This window comes from Lynx rufus, unplaced genomic scaffold (genome assembly GCF_022079265.1).
Source record: "Lynx rufus isolate CCGP_SWC_20201006 ecotype Redwood Valley unplaced genomic scaffold, mLynRuf1.p SCAF_22, whole genome shotgun sequence".
NCBI lineage: Eukaryota > Metazoa > Chordata > Mammalia > Carnivora > Felidae > Lynx > Lynx rufus.
In genome coordinates, this window is record NW_025814837.1 from 18,171,874 (window position 1) to 18,191,083 (window position 19,210).

Genomic DNA, 19,210 nt, shown 5'->3' on the forward strand with positions numbered 1-19,210 from the left:
CTGATACTTTCTTTATATATACACTAACCTAAGAGATGCATACACTCTTCATATATACTCCCAAAACACAAATGAAAAGTGATTTTCTTCATATTATTGCAGAAAACTTTATAACTTTTTAAAATGAAATCTGCAACTCTTAATGCCTTTACAGTTTGTATAGCTAAGTATAATAAAGGAAGAAAAGTTGAGGGAAAATATTCAATTTGCTGCTGCAATTAAGGAAAAATACTTACTCAATTTTCTGTTGCAGCTGTTCAGAAAGCTTTTTATTTTCTTCCTGGAGAGTATTCTTTTCATTCACTTAAACATAACATGAAAAAGAAGCACACATTATAGCTATATTAACATGTATGTCAGGCTTTTTCAACAGTACCAGTAATTATGGAGAATTAGGATTTCTAATTCCAAGTCATAATGTTAGAGTTAACATTATTGTGCAAGATTATTGTTACTAGGCAGTGATTACTACATCTCATATTGTGCCAGTTCCATGTAACTGATTAACTGATAATTTTATTTTATGCTTGTGGGCAGAAAAGAAAAAGTACTTCATGTACTGGGGAATATAGGTTAATTATTCATACTAAGGTCAAGAGAGCATTCCATCTATTACTCAGTCTTACTAATTTCAAACACCATTTTAGTAAAGGACATTTATCTTGAAATAAATCTAATAACAAAAGTAAACCAACACTGAATAGCAGTGTAATTTTATAGCATAAGCAAATTTTCTTCCTTAGTTAATTATGGTATCAGTAATTTAAATATATCCATTGAAATAGTATTTGTTTCAATCTACCCTGGCTAAATTTTCTTGTCCATGTTTATTGAATTTAGAAAGCAGAAATTCAATTTTAGACTATAATTTCTATTGTAGTCAGCACAAAATTTTTTATAAACCCTTGTGTGATGTCACTGCTTAAGCGTGTACTGCACTAGGAGGAATATCTAGAAGATCACAGTAAATAGAACTAATCTCTACAAAACAAAGCTAATCATATTCCAAAAATTTGGAGATACGAACAGTAATCTAAACATTAAGTGCAGTTCGATGAGAGACCGGATATTACATAAACATGTTCTATACAACTGAAAGTGAGAAGGGCATTACAGAAGTACAGATAAAGCACTAAAAGAAATTCCAAGGAGAAGAAGGTTACTTTGGGCTCTTGAGTAGATGAGGAAGGGATTCATCAAGGAGAGGACAACTGAGCTGGACAGAGTGTTCTATGCAAAGAATTAATGGAACAAAGTTAGACAGAAAGAATGGGTATAATAAACGGTAGGAAACCTTCAAAAACAGGTTAAGAAATCCGAACTTCATTTAATATTTTTTTGAGTTTATTTATTTATTTTGAGAGAGACAGAGACAGTGTTAGTGGGGAGGGGCAGAGAGAGAGGGAGACAGAGAATTCCAAGCAGTCTCTGCACTGTCAGCGCACAGTCTGATGAGGGGCTTGAACTCACAAAACCATGAGATCATGACCTGAGCTGAAACCAAGAGTTGGACACTTAAACAACTGGGTCACCCAGGCACCCCTGAACTTCATTTTAAAAGATTACCAAGTGTCATTTTTCATACATGAATGATGGGAAGACTGATTTGTTAGTATATACAGCACATACCAAAGCAAGGAAAAAAATGAAGTAAGAAATGAGTATCTGGACTAGAAATAGGAAGTGAGGACAGGTAGAAGAGATTTTACAGAGGCAGAATCAGTAGTTATTTGGCAACTCATCCTCTGTATGGTGAGAGTAGACAAAGATGGCCTTAAATTTCTAATTAAGATGGTTTACCTGACTCTCCCTCTCCAAATCCCAATGAAATGACAAAACAACTCTAAAAATAAGTCAACTCCAATACTGAAAAGCCAGAATGGGTGTCACTAGCAGATCAGAACTTTAAAAAAATTCATGAATGATTTAAAAATAGATAGCCTCAGACTGATGGTGAAATCCAACCAAAGAAAGGGCCTTAAAAAAAAAAAGTGAGCTTTTTCAGTAGAACCTCATGTTTATTCCAGTCTAGGCAGCAAGGCCCAGAAGTTGCTGAATGAGCAAATAAAGGGTAACTGATAGTTGCCCTTAGGCTAAAGGGGGATAGATTTCCACAACTTTTAACACTGGAGAGTCCATTGTCTCCTAAGACAAGGAGATCAGGGCAATGCTCTCAATTAACTTTTGGTAATCAGGAGAGAGAAGTACTCCCATACCTAGAAGACCAACTATTCGCATACCCCACAGAAAACCTCTCCAGTCTTGTTTCCTTCTCTCCCACTCTCTGCCATTGGAGTAGGGCTCCTGTAAATCAGAATCTGCATTTACTGTTAGCAAAGTAGGGATTCTTCCTCAAGCCAAGGAAATGAGACTGCATTTAACAAAATCACCAATTTAGAGACATCTATAATTATAGACAATCAAGAGTAAACAAACACATAAAAAAACTAACACAAAACAAAACAAAAAATCCAAAATTTTAAAAGAATTAAAAACCAGTCATGGGGCACTGGGATGGCCAAGTAGGTTGAGTGTCCAACTTTAGCTAAGATTGTGATCTGATAGTTTGTGAGTTCTAGCCCTGCATCAGGCTTGCTGCTGTCAGTGTGGAACCCACTTTGGATCCTCTGTCCCCCACTATCCCCCTTTCTCTCAGCCCCTTTCCTGCTCATGCTCTAAAACAAAACAAAAAAACAGTAATAAAAATTCTGGATAAGTAGTTTTAATATAAGAAACAAAAGATATCTGATAACATCTTCAGATTTCAAAGGGTGATAGATAAGTTCATTAAAAACAAGCAACAGGCTGCCATGAAAGAAACAAAGGTCATAAAAGTTAAAAGCAAAATAAATGGGATGAAAGTAGAAAAAATGTGACCAAAGACAGAATTAATATCCATCTAAATGATTCTCCCAGAATTCAGCACAAGAGAATAAAATTACAAAATATTAAGAAAAATTAGGCAGCGTGGGAAGACCCCAGCATCTTGCTAATCTGAGTTCCAGAAGAAGAAACAGAATGGAAAGGAACAAACATTAGAAATAAACAAACGAGGGGCGCCTGGGTGGTGCAGTCGGTTAAGCGTCCGACTTCAGCCAGGTCACGATCTCGCGGTCCGTGAGTTCGAGCCCCGCATCGGGCTCTGGGCTGATGGCTCAGAGCCTGGAGCCTGTTTCTGATTCTGTGTCTCCCTCTCTCTCTGCCCCTCCCCTGCTCAGGCTCTGTCTCTCTCTGTCCCAAAAATAAATAAACGTTGAAAAAAAAAAATTAAAGAAATAAACAAACGAACAAACAAAACAGAAAAAAAAACTTCTTGGGGTAAGTGAACACTTTAGGGTGGGTAAGCGAATTAGATATACTGTTAGTGATCTTATCACAAAAACAAATAGATCGGGGCGCCCGGTTGGCTCAGTCCGTTGAACATCCGACTTCGGCCTCAGGTCATGATCTTGTGGTTTGCGGGTTCAAGCCCCGAGTCGGGCTCTGTGCTGACAGCTCAGAGCCTGGAGCCTGCTTCGAGTTCTGTGTCTCCCTCTCTATCAATGCCCCTCACCCACTCATGCTGTCTGTCTCTCTCTCAAAAATAAATAAACATTAAAAAAACAAACAACTAGATCCTGCACAAAAACATAATTTTTATTAAACGCTGAACTCACAGGAAGAGAAATCCAAGGGACTCCCACATTACCTCCTTAATCATCAACAACAACAAAAAAACAAAACAAAACTGTGAGCTAAAACACAAGCAGTATAGGTAAGCAGATGTTGGTACCAGCACTGGTAGGGGGACTGAAACTGAGATTTCCAGTTTAAGCCCAAACTCCTTTCCTAGCATGGAGCCAAAGTAACCCTCATTTACTTACCACTACAGTCAGCAGAAAGTAACTCATATATGGATTCCCAAGTATTTCAGATAATAGAATTATCTTACATAGTAATGAAATGTTAAAAGATTTAAATGGAATGCCTAAAACTAACACACTAGAAGTGATAACAAAAAATGAGTAGGCAGACAAGACTGAAATAATTTGAGCATCAATGAGAATAGATGAGTAAATTGAATGACACACTGAATATATAAAATCCTATGTATTTATTTTACTCAAAAAAAAACCCCCGAAAAACAAAAAGAGACCCCCCACTCTCATCAAAAATAAAATGAAACATCACACATACATAAACACACACACCCTATTTGTCACCATTGCTGGTAACTATTACACAAGATCTTACTCTGAAAACTGGCAATTAAAGGGAAAAAATTAAAGGGAAAAAATTAAATTAATAAAATTAAAATTAAGACCATGCCTTTCTAGTAGGAACTATATTACATTCCAAGCTAATCAGCAGTCCCAACTGAAAAGGGTGAAATCTTATTTACAGAAAAATGCCAGCTAATGAATGTAGAAAGAATAACAGAAATGAAAATTTGGCATTTTATAATCTCTAATTAAATAACTAATTCAGGCAAGGCTCACCAATGGATGCTAAAACCATTCAAGAAAGACTGAGGAAGAATTGTATTTTTGCAAGACTTCATAGTATCAAACATCCACCCCTCTATTCAGATTATTTGGTGGTACAAGGAGAAAATATAACTCTATAATAAAGAAATGTAGTCATCACCTTAACCCAGTGATCAATCTTAGAATCCCTAAGAGTGGAATAACCTGGCAATATCTTACTCCTGATAAGATGCAATAAATATGAAGTGGACAGTTTTAGCTATGAAGTACTGCTGTCAAAAATGCTTAATATAAACCTAATCAGGCCTTCAGATCCAATATCTACTTTATAGGAAATAAAGGAAAAGACAATATGTTTTAAAAAAATCCAAGAGGTGACAAAATTTTAAGAAAATGACCCTACTTCAAGAAACTAATGTCATGAAAGAAAAAAATAGGAAAGGGAGCTATTCCAGATTAAATGGAATGTGTATGAGGGTTCTTTAGTATTTTCCCTACCTTTCTGCATTTTTTAAAACATTTCACTTAAAAAAAAAAAAAGTGAGGGCGGTGCCTGGGTGGCTCATTGGGTTAGGTGTCCGACTTTAGCTCAGGTCATGATCTTGCAGTTCGTGAGTTTGAGCCCCACATCAGGCTCTGTGCTGACAGCTCAGATCCAGGAGCCTAGTTTGGATTCTGTGACTTCCTCTCTCTCTATCCCTCCCCTGCTCACACTCTGTCTCTGTCTCTCAAAAAATAAATGTTAAAAAAAAAAAATTTAAAAAAAAAAGAAGGGGTACCTGGCTGGCTCAGTTGGTGGAACATGCAACTCCTGATCTTGTGGTCATGAGTTTGAGCACCACATTGGACACAGAGCCTACTTAAAGAAAAAAAGACAACTAGGTAGACTTGAAAAAGAACCATTAAGGATAAAGAAATTGTGATTTATATACACAATGGAGTACTACGTGGCAATGAGAAAGAATGAAATATGGCCCTTTGTAGCAACATGGATGGAACTGGAGAGTGTTATGCTAAGTGAAATAAGCCATACAGAGAAAGACAGATACCATATGGTTTCACTCTTATGTGGATCCTGAGAAACTTAACAGAAACCCATGGGGGAGGGGAACGAAAAAAAAAAAAAAAGAGGTTAGAGTGGAAGAGAGCCAAAGCATAAGAGATTCTTAAAAACTGAGAACAAACTGAGGGTTGATGGGGGGTGGGAGGGAGGGGAGGATGCGTGATGGGTATTGAGGAGGGCACCTTTTGGGATGAGCACTGGGTGTTGTATGGAAACCAATTTGACAATAAACTTCATATATTGAAAAAAATTAAAAAAAAATAATTAAAAAAAAGAAAAAGGAAAAAGAACCATTAAATAGAATTTTTAGGAATGAAAAATTTGGTTACTGAAATAAAACAACTCAACACAAGAGAACTACTGAAGTCCTTAGTATAATGAACAAGAGAGCTGAAGAAATCACTCAGAATGTAGCAGAGAGAAATAAGAAGATGAAAAACAGGAAAGGGATATCAAGCAATACAAAGGACAGAATGATGAGGTCTCATCAGAATACCCAAACAGAGAATGGAGAAGACACAATATTTGAAAAGCTATTTCCAGGTATAATTAAAGATGTGGTTCCAAAAGGGTGCCTGGCTGGCTCATTTGGTAGAACATGCAACTCTTGATCTTGGGTCATGAGTTCGAGCTGCACAATGGATGGTAGAGATTACTTCAAAATAAAATCTCAAAAAAAAAATGTGGTTCCACAGATTTTATAATATATACTAAACAGAATTTTTTTGAAAAAAAACAAAAAAACAAAAAAAAAAACCTGGTTAAAATTATACTAATATTATAGAACACCAAAAAAGAAGGAAAAAAAATAATAGCAGCCAGAGAAAAATGATTGTTACCCTGCAAAATAGGCTTACAAAAGTAAATGTAAAATAAAAACATTTTTGGATAAAACTGAGAATTTAGAACCAGCCAATACCCTCGAAAGGATGTATCTCAGATAGGATAATAATCCCAGAAGGAAATGGAAGTGCAAAAAGCAATAATAAGCAAAGAAACTGATAAACAGGTAGTTGAGTCTTTTAAAACTGTCTTAGTAATTTTTAGAAAAGTTTCTAACTGGGGCACCTGGGTGGCTCAGTCAGTTAAGCATCCAGCTTCAGCTCAGGTCATGACCTCACAGTTCATGGGTTCGAGCCCCACGTCGGGCTCTGTGCTGACAGCTCAGAGCCTGGAGCCCGTTTCAGATTCTGTGTCTCCCTCTTTGTCCCTCCCCCACTCACGCTCTCTCTCAAAAATAAACAAACATTAAAAAAAAAAGTTTCTAACTTATAGGCTAAAAAAAAGGAAATGAATGCTAGGCATAAGCAGCATGTAAGTGGAAAAGGAGGTGAGCAGAGTTAAGGTGTTTTAAGGTCTGTACATTGTTCAGAAGATGGTCAAGACATTAACTTTACATTTTAGGAATGCATGGTAAACTTTCAAGGTTGTGGGTTGCCTGGTTGACTCAGTCAGTAGAGCATATGTCTTTCTCTTGGGGTTCTAAGCTTGAGCCCCATGCTGGGCATAGACAGTACTTAAAAATAAAATAAAAATAAATAGAAATAAAAAAATAAAAAAGAGAGGAGGGGACAAAACAGGGGAAGAGACACAGAAAGATAAACCTAGACCTGGAAAAATACATTATCAGATTGTTAATAATAGTTACCCCCAGGAACAGAATAAAACTATGTTCTTTCTCTTTTTGAAACAATGAGGAAATATTCATTTGTTCTTGCTTGAGTAACCAGAGGATAGCAATATAATTAATAGAAAGAAAATAGTCAGAAGATAGAAAAGAAGATAAATTAATTAGATTTTGTGCTCATTGTGAGCTGTTCATTGTGAGCTGTTGACAGAGAATCAAGGTAAAGGTCACTAAGAGAGTATATGAATAGTTAGAAGTGAATAAGGTTAAGAGATAATGGAAGAGAAGACATTTAAGAGAAGGCTAAAAATGTAAGGAAACCCCACATTAAATGTGTAAGGAGACTAAACTGAAAATGATATATTTGTACTAATATGTCATGAAAACCACAGAAAGTGTACACTTTTGCAGAACACTAAATTGTATTTTTGTATTTGACTTTACTAAATAGCCAAATGACATGAAATAAAGATAAAACTAAAGAAGCAAATGTAGACATAAGCAAAGGAAATTTCTTCTTATCTTATTGTTGGTGAGACTTGAGGGCCAATGTGCACAGTATTTATACCACTTTTTGTACTCTATTTCTTACTAAAATAAGTATGAAATTAAATCTACAGAAAGGGAATAAAGGACATTTGCACTTTTGCCTACACGAGGAAAGATGTATGTAAACCATCCATTTGATTGCAACCAATTTAATAATAGGTTTTAACAACAGTACATTATGCTTTAAATACTTAATGAAGAAAGGAAACTCACTAAGCTCTGTGATAAGTTTAAGATTCTGCTGCCGGATATTTTCAAACTCTTGCTGTTTTTTCCGCATATGCTCTTCAGTTACTGCACAGCGATCACATAATCCTGCTCTTAATCTAGGAAACAAAAACAAAATATTTTTAGAGAACTTAAATGTTCTCACCAAAATATATGTAAGATGATGGCTATGTTAATTAACCAGACGATGGGAATTCTTTCACAATGTATATGTTTACCAATTACCATTATGTACACTTTATTTTACAATTTTGTCAATTGTATATCCATAAAGCTGAAATTCAATTTTTTTCAAAAACTAAAATATATTTCCTTATATTTGAACTCCAAGACTTTTATACTTTATAAGATGTAAATAACTGACTTGGCGAATATGGAGAAAATTAATAGTTCAATGATGTATTATACCTTTAACACGCTCTCAAATAGGTTGAAATCATGCCACAACATCACTTTCTACAAGACTGCAATTCCGAGTGGAATTCTGTAAATTCTGCCAATTTTAAACTCTATCCAAAGGAACTTATTTATTGAAGAATCCAACCTTGTTTTAATATATTATAGTCAGAATATGAACTTTAGTCCAGTACCAAGGGGCTGAATTATATCTTAAGCAAGCTTGCCTCTGTATTGCTCGGCATAGGATATGACACATGAGTGATCAACAACTTTTTTAGTTGAATGAATACTAAAGGTCAAAGAGTACAAAGTTAAAAAAAGGTACTCCATACTTTGCTCTTGTCAGCATTTAAAAAAACCCAACGTCAGAAAAATTCACAATTTACTATTATGCAAAAAAAGGTTTTAAAAAAAGTTTTCACTATTTGTCAGTGAAGAAAGGGTGTCCTAATCACAGAAAAGTCTAGTAGACAGCACTGACCTAGAACCAACTTGATATACACTACAGAATTCCCAGAAGCTTAAAAAAAAAAAAGGGTACCCAGAATAAGTAATTTAACGTATTTCAAGAAATCATGGTGCTTGGGTGGCTCAGTCAGTTAAGCATCCAACTCTTGATTCTGGTTCAGGTCACGATCTCACGGTTCGTGGGTTTAAGCCCTGCATTGGATTCTGTGCTGACAGTGCAGAGTCTGCTTAGGTTCCTCTCTTTCCCTCTCTGTGTCCCTCCCCAACTCACACTCTCTCTCAAAATAAATAAACTTAAAAAATATTAAGTATTTCAAGAAATCATCATATCAACATATTCTCTTCTGTATTCTGAGTACTCAAGTGATCCCCCCTTCCATTCCTAGGAGAATATTGGAGATTTACCCTCTAAAGGGTCTAAAACAGACACAGATACAGGTTTGGGAAACACAAGATGTAAGTAAGGGTAGGAGTACAATAGTGAAATAAATGTATATTCATGCCAAATTCTTAGACTTTAGCCTAGGCCCTCATCATCTACTTGGCTTCCAGGACTTTAGTAGCCAGCCCTATTACACATTCCAGAAAGCAGAATAAATAAAGGAGCCTCCTCTAGGAAATCAGACCTAAAGATACCGCCATTTGGGGATTATCAGTGAAAAAGACCAGGCAGATCAACCTGCAGTGAAGCTCAGAGACCACAATTCCACTCACAGCTTCTACTCAACTTTTATCCATTTCTCTTAAATATATCAATAGACATCTCAGAAAAGCTTATAAAGTGAAAGATACTAGAGCAAGACACTAAAAAATATATATATACACATATATATACATATACATATATGTATAAATAAATAAATAAATGAATAAATAAATAAATAAATAATGTAGGGAGAAGAAAAAAAAACACTACCATCACCAAACTGTAAAGAATACTCTCAGGAGAAATAAAGAAGATACCAAACCATAAATGAAAACAGGATTGCCATAAAAGGAAATATTCTGAGAACAACAACAACAACAATCTTGGAAATTAAAAATATAACAGCAGGGCAGGGAAACCCCACGTGTCTGAGTCAGTGGAGCACACAACTCTTGATCTCGGGGTTTTGAGTTCAAGCCCCACGTTGGGTATAGAGATTACTCAAAAATAAAATCTTAAAAAAAAAAAAAGCCAGCAGGAAAAAACCCAAGCTCAATAGAAGGTAAGAAAATAGAGTTGAGAAAATCTCCTCAAAAAGCGAAGAGCAAATAGAAAAGATTAAAAAACTAGAGAATTATTTTAAAAGGTTTATCCTTTCAATAATAAGAGTTCTAGAAAAAGCAAGTTTTGGGGTGGCAGCAAGGGGCAGAAAAGAAGGAACAAAAAAGACACGAGACCTACAGAAAGCAAAATGGCCTAAATCCAACTATATCAATAATTACATTGTTAATTGATAAAACACTCTGATCTAGAGAGAGATCTTATAACTAACTCTGATCTAAAGGCAGATCTAACTGTCAGGACAAAAAAATTAAGATTCAATATGCTACCTACAATAGACAAATTTTAGATTCCAAGATACGTATAGGCAGAAGGCAAAGAATGGAAAAAGACAGACCATGCAAACAAAAACCAAAATAAAGCTGGAGCATCTATGATAAGATCAGACTATAAAATAGACTGTAAGACAGGAAGTGTTACTAGTACAGTGAATTTTATAATAAAAGGGTCAATTCACTACAAAAATAAAACAATTATATACATATATGCATCTAACACTAGTGACCCAAAATACAGAGAGCAAAAACTGAGAACTGAAGGGAAAAACAAATTCAACAGTAACAGCTATAGACGTCCACTCTCAATAACGGATAGATGAAGTGAGACAAGAAATCAGCATTGATACAGCAGGCCTGAACAAACCAACGACCACCCAGACCTGACTGACCTCTGCATAACATGCCACCAACAACTGCAGAATGCACAGTTGGAACATTTGCCAGGACAGACCTCTTCCTAGGTCACAAAACAAGTCTCAGTAAGTTTAAAAGCACTGAAATCATAAAAAGCATGTTCTCTCACCACAATGGAATCAAATTAGAAATAAAAAACAGAAGGAAATTTGGAAAATCTGTGAATCTTAAGCAATGAACTCCTAAATAAAGAACGAGTTCAAGAAGAATCACAAGGGAAATTATAAAATGGGCCATAGCACATATGTATATAAAAGCAATGTTCAATAAATAAATAGTTACTGAATACTAAACAGTGATTATCAAAATAACCTCAGCAGTAGGGCTAGAGAATAAAATAGAAGAAATCCTCCAGAACATAAGGAAAAAAAAATATGTAACAGAAATCAGAGAAAAGATTATAAAGAATCAGTTTATGACCAAGAAGTACTCCAGAAATAGAGAACATATAAAAATGGAGAGAGGAAACAGAAAAGAATTGCCAGACCTTAAGAGATACTAGTCTTTAGACTGAGTGTCCAACAGGTTAAAGGAAACACATACAAACACACACACACCCATCACAAAATTTCAGAACAACAATAAAAAGATCTTAAATTCCAGGAAGGAAAAAATATCTATTACCTATAAAGGAATAACATTAGAATGGTATCAGTCTTATCAACATCGGATGCTAACAGATAATGAGAAAATGTCTTTTTTTTTTTTAATTTTTTTTTTTAAACATTTATTTATTTTTGAGATAGAGAGAGAGCCTGAACAGAGGAGGGTCAGAGAAAGAGGGAGACACAGAATCCGAAACAGGCTCCAGGCTCTGAGCTGTCAGCACAGAGCCCGATGCGGGGCTCAAACCCACGGACCGCGAGATCATGACCTGAGCCGAACTCGGACGCTTAACCGACTGAGCCACCCAGGCGCCCCTGAGAAAATGTCTTTAAAATTTGGAGCAAAAACTATTTCGAACCTAGAATTTTATATCCATTCAAAATATCATCTAAATCAACAGTAAAATGACATTTTTAGACATGCAAGGACTCTTTGAAAATTTACTTCCTGTGCACTTGTGGACTAACATGAGTTGAAAGAAATAATGGAATTAATGTAGGGAGATCCAGTGAAGAGAAATTCCAGAATGGCAGCTATAGAAAAACCTAGAAAGTAAATGGTCCAAATTGGTACAGGAAGGTTTTTAGCCCAAGAAATATACCTCCAAGAATAAGAAAAAAGAAGATGATAGTCAATAAATAGAATGACACATTACATAGTATTAATGGCATAGTAAGGAAAACATGTCTCTTATCTCAGTATGAAAAAAAGTAGTTAGAACTTCTGGGAAAAACCAGCAAACACATAGAAGTATGTCCTTGTCATAATATAATTATGGGCTGATTTGACCAACTGATTTGAAACAGAGTAGGAAAGAATCTATGTGGCCTGGACAGGAGAAACAGTCTACTGGGGCACCTGGTGGTTCAGTCAGTTAAGTGCCCAACTCTTGACTTTGGCTCAGGTCATGATCTTATGGTTCCTGGGTTCACGCCCTGTGTTGGGCTCCATGCTGACAGCGGAATGCCTGCTTGGGATTCTCTCTCCCTCTCTCTTTGCCCCTCCCTCGCTCTCTCTCAAAATAAATAAATAAACTTAAAAAAAAAAGTCTCCTGGAGTGGCACAGAGGTCATGACATCAGATCTGCAGAGAAGGAAATGCTATCTTGCCTTAGCAGAGAATACTTAGAGTCAATAAATAAATAGTTTACTATCCTCCAGCAATACAGTGGTGAGCTCAGGGAGACTGTTCAGACATTTTTCTAAAATATACTCCTGTAAAGACATATTTTTATAAAAATGTATGTATTAAGGTTTAAGATAAAATAGAAGAACTAAAATATAACTATTCAAAAAAATATGTCAGGGAGAAGAGCCTGGGTGGCTCAGTTGGTTGAGCGGCTGACTCTTGATTTTGGCTTAGGTCACGATCATGGGATTGAGCACTGTCAAGTCTCCACGCTCAGTGTGGAGGCCCTCTCCCCTGCTCGTGCTCCCTCTACAGTAAAAAATAAAATAAAATAAAAAATAAAAACAAAAATATGCAAAGGAAAATGGTATCCTCATCTTCATAGTAAGAAATAAGATGGTCTCAAATTGATAAATCAAGGGTTAAAGTGAAAATGTATCATTTAGAATCTGGAGCACTAAAAACTGGGACTGGTAGGGGTGGAAAAGAGGAATATATAGTAACTATGCACTTTATAATGCATATGCATTACTTTAATAAAAATTGAAAAGGAAAAATGATAAAATAAGCTAACAAGTATTTAATTTCATAATATTATATTCTAATAAACTTTGTGTAACATCTTTTTGAGAATTTAAGGTACTAGAAAGGACATACACCTTCTTGTCTTTCTGCTATAACATAATGTTTTCGGATTCTCAAGCATTTCTAAAGCTAATAGTAAGGTCTACTTATGCCTTTAAAATTCCAAAAGAAATAAATCTCTGTAAACTATTCCAAGGGGCGCCTGGGTGGCTCAGTTGGCTAAGCATCTGACTCTTGATTTCAGCTCAGGTCATGATCTTACGGTTCATGAGATCCAGCTGTGCAGTAGGTTCCACACTGGCAGTGTGGAGCCTGCTTGGGAGAATCCTCTCTCTCTCTGCTCCTCCCCTGCTCATGCATGTGCTCTCTCTCTCTCAAATACGAAATAAATTAAAAAAAACAAAAACAAAAAAACCCCAAACTATTCCAAAACCAAGAGACTATTAAACTGTTATAAGAGAAAACTCAATTTTAACTATTTGCTTAAAGTACCTGACATTTCATATTTACAGTTCTAAGATTTATTCAAATTAATAGCTTAGGGTCCATGCAATAAACACTCAAACAGCTGACCTGATTGTGGTAAATTTATACACAGAATTATTAAGCTACAGAGGCCAAAGAGCACATAACATAGAAAAGTCATCGAAGGGGCGCCTGGCTGGCTTAGTTGGTAGGACATGTGACTCTTGATCTCAGTGTTGTGAGTTCAAGCCCCACTTTGGGCATCGATCTTACATTTAAAATAAATAAATAAAAATTAAAATAAAAAAAAGAAAAAGAAAAGTCACTGGAAAACTCTGAAAGAGGTAAATGGCATGGAACAATTCTAATGGATTAGTTAGAAGTCTTCTGCTAGTCAGTTTTTCAGTAAAAATTGAACACTTCATTGTTTCTAAGAAATAAAATCTGGTATGTTAAAATGTCATGACATATGATTGAAAACAACCCCTTGGAACACCTAGTTTCCAACTTTAAAAATGCCACTGACATAGACAGTTATAAAATGAAACATTTTCTAGCTTGTTTATTACTTCCAGTTTTCTCCAGTCAACTGCCACTCTTGATAACAGTATTTGTGAAAAAGAGTCAACTCTTGATTGCTCACTGACCCTAGTTTAAATTTAAACTGTTAGGAGAAAATATACTAGGTTCCTATTTCCATCAAGGTTCCACTGCTGCTGTCAGAGAAAGAAAAACCCTCAATTTCACAGGAGAATGAATGCAATTTTAGTAGCTATATACAAGTAACAGGGAAAGAAGAATAATTCCACTAGTAAGAGCAAAAAGCAGCATGCTTTCTGAGTTATATTCCAGTTTCTTCATAGAGATGAAGAAATAAAAGCTTTCATTTTGCAATTAAAACTTACCAGATTAACAAGTATGCTCAATTGTTTGTTATACCCCAAAAAGATTTCCTCAAATTTATTCATTTTCAGGGCGCCTGGGTGGCTCAGTCCGTGTCCGACTCTTGATTTTAGCTCAGGTCATGATCTCATGATTCGTGAGATCAAATCCCGCATTGAGCTCCATGTGACAGCTTGGAGACTACTTGGGATTCTCGCGCTCTCTCTCCTGCCCCTCCCCAGCTCATTCTCTTTCTTTCTCTCTCTAAATAAACAGTAAATAAACTTCAAAAAAATTATTCATTTTCATTCAAAAGGTGATCATATTCATGATCACCTACAATGAGTACTGTAGGTGCTGAAATACAACAGTGGCCAAGATAATGTAATTTCTTTTAAAGAGTTTAGAGTGTACTAAAAAAAGACAGGTAGTAAAAGAGTAATTAAGGCAAAGCATGATTCACATCATGACAGCGGAAATACAGGGTACAATTAAAGCACACAGCAAAACTAAACCTAGTCTAGAAAGTCAGAGATCTCCTGAAAAATATTTAAATTAAAACCTATGAGTAACACAAAAAGAGGACATTTGGTCTAGTATTTGAAAAATAGTTGCACAACCACAAATCCCCTGATTATGAACACAAATTTTCCCTTTCAATGACAGATGAAATATGAGTTTCCTACAACTGCCAAAAATGCTTTTAAAAATATTAAAATCTACTAGACAACCATGTTTTAACTGCTTTGTTCAGATTTTTTTTAATGCATTCTATCCACATCACAGTGACTATTCCTTACATTTAGTGAAATACTTTGTTTCCTTCAAGGAAAGTCTCTTATAATACTAGTGTAGTAAAACATAAACAAGCCACCTAAAATTATCAAATTTATTATCAAATCTTTTTGATAATCAAACATAAACAAGCCACCTAAAATTATCAAATTTATTATCAAATCTTTTATCTTTTTATTATCAAATTTACCTTCACCAGGTAATTCTTTTCATCTAAACATCTCACAATGTTTTCACAACATTAGCATAAAAAATAAAAATTGCTTCATCCTATAAAAAGTAAGTAGCAAGTTTCAGAATTACTGTTTAGAAATTTTAATGAAACACAGGGTGCCTGGGTGGCTCAGTCGGTTAAGTGTTCGACTCTTGGCCTGAGCCCAGGTCTTGATCTCATGGTCGTGAGTTCAAGCCCCTCATTGGGCTCTGCTCGGGGCGTGAAGCCTTAACAAAACACATTTTGCTTTTTAAAGGTCTTAGCAAAACGTTAATTTTTATAGATTTTTAAAGCTTGCTCTGGGTATCATTCTTACATGACATAAAACTTAAAATGAAATTTTAAATAAAGCAGAACTTTACCAAATGTTACCTAGACATTTAAAGGTAGTATATAGTTAACAGCAATTAAAAACAAAAACAACCGAAACAAAACTTCCAAAAAACCAGACTAGAAAATAGATAATATTGGGGAATTAATATTGCAAAGTACCTGTTTTGTTAACTTTAGGTCAAGCACAAATACTCTGAGATGATCAGTTAAGGTATAATTCATTTACACAACATTTATAAAATTAAGACAACATACAGACAAGGCTTCAGGAAAACACAAACTGGGGGGTTTGTAGGGTCAAATTTAACCTAATTATCCATTAACTGTGATCTTGGTATGGCTTCTTACCTCTTTGCCAGTTCAGTTTCCTCCTATGTAAAATGGATTTACCACACCAGCATTAATGTGAAGATTAAGTACTAGATGCCCGGGTACAGGTACAAAGTAAGCCCTCAATACATATCAATCACTGAGGAGTTAAAGCCTGAGAAAAATATGACCCCCCCACCATTCCTCTCAAACGCTTTACTACATATCCAGAGAAAACAAGGAAATGCCTCACCACACTAACAGAAAAGTAGCTGATGATTTCCTTCTTGATCCTGGACTGGGAAAAAAAAGGGGTCAAATGGCTTTCTAGAGACTGGATCTGACTAGAGTGCTAAAGGCTGAAATCATCGTCACCAATTAGAAGGGACACTGTAAGTTTTTAAAAAGTTCTATTATGTCCTTAACTTGCATTAATTTCATTTAATCTTTAAAATAGCCCTGTGGAGAAAGTGTGGTTGGTGTCATGCCATATGTTCTTGGCTTTTCTTCTACTCTGATAATTTTTTTCTCATTTTTGTTTGTTGGCTTGATCCTTTTTCTTCATTAAACCTTAATCAGTATGTCCGAGCTCGATGCCTCTTCTATTCTCTTCCCACACTCTTTAAGATGTCCCTAGATCTCTTATCCAGTCTAAGTTTTAAATGCCATTTATATGCAGGTGATGACTTTCAAATTCTTTTCTCTAGCTCTAATCTCTGTAGTTAGTTTCAAATTCACATATACAATTATCTACCTGACATGTCTGTTTGGATATAACAGATACTGTCAATACCTGCTCCTATTCCTTTGTGATTTCCCTGCTTAAAACCTCCAATTACTTCTGATTACAACAAAATCCAAACTTTTTGCCCATGATCCTACATAATGTAGTTACTCCCACCTTTCCAATCCTATCTCCTATCATTCATCCTCCTACTCAAGTTAGAACCACTGCAGACTTTCTATTCTTCAAATATTTCAAAACTTATTTCCACCTAAAGCTTTTGTATTTGTCTGTTCTCTTTTTATCTTCAGTTCTTCGAGTAGCTCTTATCTATATTATTTACGTCTCGGTTAAAATGGTACCTCCTCAGAGAGGCCATTCCTGACACCTATCCCTTCACTTTCCAATGTCTGTGGTCACTTAATTACACCACTCAATTTTATTTCTTCACAGCACTTATAATCTGAAAGCCTCTTACTTGTATGACTCACTCCAAACCTTTAAAAATTAAATATAAGCTACATGACACTAGGGATAGTGTTATCCCTAGCACCTACAGCTATACCTAGATCATAGCAAGGACTCAATATTTATTTATGAATCTGAATTAAGGGCACAGTATAAACTTGAAATTCAAATTTGCATCTATGATTCCAGCGCGCGTGTAACTTCATTCCACAATAGGCTGCCTATTCCAGTAAATGTGCATTTCTCTGGGACAGCAGTTGTAGAAGAAAAGTGTACAACTGTGGTCTGCACAGATGGAGTGTTAAATTATTCCACCACTAAAGGTACAGTGGCAAACTCAAGCCACCAGCCCTCCTGTGACATATACACAATAATAACAAAGGGAAATTATTAACTATAAATGCAAGAAACATTGTTTGTTACAGGTAGTTCAAGGTCTTACATAGCAATTGCAGTTCAGACAAAGGAATACAGCAAAATCTGAAAGTCTCTTCTAACCTAGGGTGGTAATCTCATAGGAGTGAGAAATAAAGATGTATGTGGAAATTAAGTGACAGGCATTATCTTGGAAATATTCAGAAAGAAGAATCCTAGACTGCCTACAGAAATATGTAGGAGAAAAAAAGAGAATGGCAGAAACACGAAGACAAACAGAATTGTGAAGCAGTTTCCACCTACTTAGACATAAAAATGGAATTAAAGCATCAAATGAATTAACACATTACTACTCTTTCTTTTTTTAATGTTTATTTGTTTATTTTAGAGAGAGAGTGAGTGTGAGCACACGTGGGAAACGGGCAGAGAGAGAGAAGGAGAAAGAATCCCAAGCAGGCTCTGCACTGACAGCACGGAGCCTGATGTGGGGTTGATCTCTTGAACTGAGAGATCATGACCTAAGCTAAAATCAAGAATCAGATATCTAACCAACTGAACCACCCAGGCACCCCAGAACATTACTACTCTTAAGCTCATCTTATATCAACACCAGATAAATATTATTTAGGGGAACCTGGGTGGCTTACTCGGTTAAGCATCTGACTACAGCTCAGGTCATGATCTCATGGTTCGTGAGTTTGAGCCCCACATCAGGCTCTCTGCTGTCAGCACACAGCCCACTTCGGATCCTCTGTCTCCCTCTCTCTTTACACCTCCCCTGCTCATGCTCACTCTCTCTCACAAATAAACATTAAAAAAAAAAAAAACCCAAAACAAGAAATATTAAAAGGTAAATTGATGAGATTCCTGTAATTAATAAAAAAAAAAAAACAAATCTGTAAGAGTATATATTTATCCAAAGTTGACATCAGTTTGGGAAAAGAGCACATCAGTCCCAGAACTGTTTTATAAATTAAAACCAATGTTCTATTAAAGGAGGAAATCACCACTTACTCAAGAATACCCAAGAACCCGACTCACCGATCTTCTAAAACTTTAATGGTTTCATGAAGGACTTTTTGTTGTTCTCTCAGCTGTTGATTTTTGGTGAAGAATTCTTCTAGTCTCTGTGCATCTCTAAAAGTCAAGAAATACATTTTTAAAAAGAAAATCCTAGCAGGATAATTATCCTAATGGGATAATTCTATCGTAACAATTCCAAAGTATGGTCTCACACTTATATAACATGTATTTCTTATATCAAAATAAACTTCAAGGGCAAAGTTTAAATATCTTGTTGGGGTGCCTGAATGGCTCAGTAGGTTAAGTGTCCCACTCTTGATTTTGGCTCAGATCATGATCTCACAGTTGTGAGACTGAGCCTTGTGTCAGGCTCCATGCTGAGCATGGAGCCTGCTTAAGATGCTCTCTACCTTTGCCTGCTCCCCTCCCCAACCCATGTGTGCTCTTTCTCAAAAAAAAATCTTATTAATCAGACTTCACATTATACTAGAATGTGCTCTGTAGTATTTTTGTGTACTATAAAAGTATTGTCTTTAAGTAGCAG

At 35.7% G+C, this 19,210-nt stretch overlaps 1 protein-coding gene across 2 annotated transcripts in view; it reads right to left on the reverse strand.

Moving 5' to 3' along the window:
- The window catches only part of RBBP8 (RB binding protein 8, endonuclease), a 93,712-nt gene that overhangs the window by 47,611 nt on the left and 26,891 nt on the right, over nucleotides 1-19,210 (reverse strand). For both annotated transcript variants that reach the window (XM_047087079.1, XM_047087078.1), the window contains exons 4-6: nucleotides 18,685-18,780; nucleotides 7,919-8,031; nucleotides 237-303 (exon numbers count right to left, since the gene is read on the reverse strand). In XM_047087079.1, coding sequence (XP_046943035.1) covers nucleotides 237-303; nucleotides 7,919-8,031; nucleotides 18,685-18,780 — 276 coding nt within the window. The remainder of the gene's footprint in view (nucleotides 1-236; nucleotides 304-7,918; nucleotides 8,032-18,684; nucleotides 18,781-19,210) is intronic.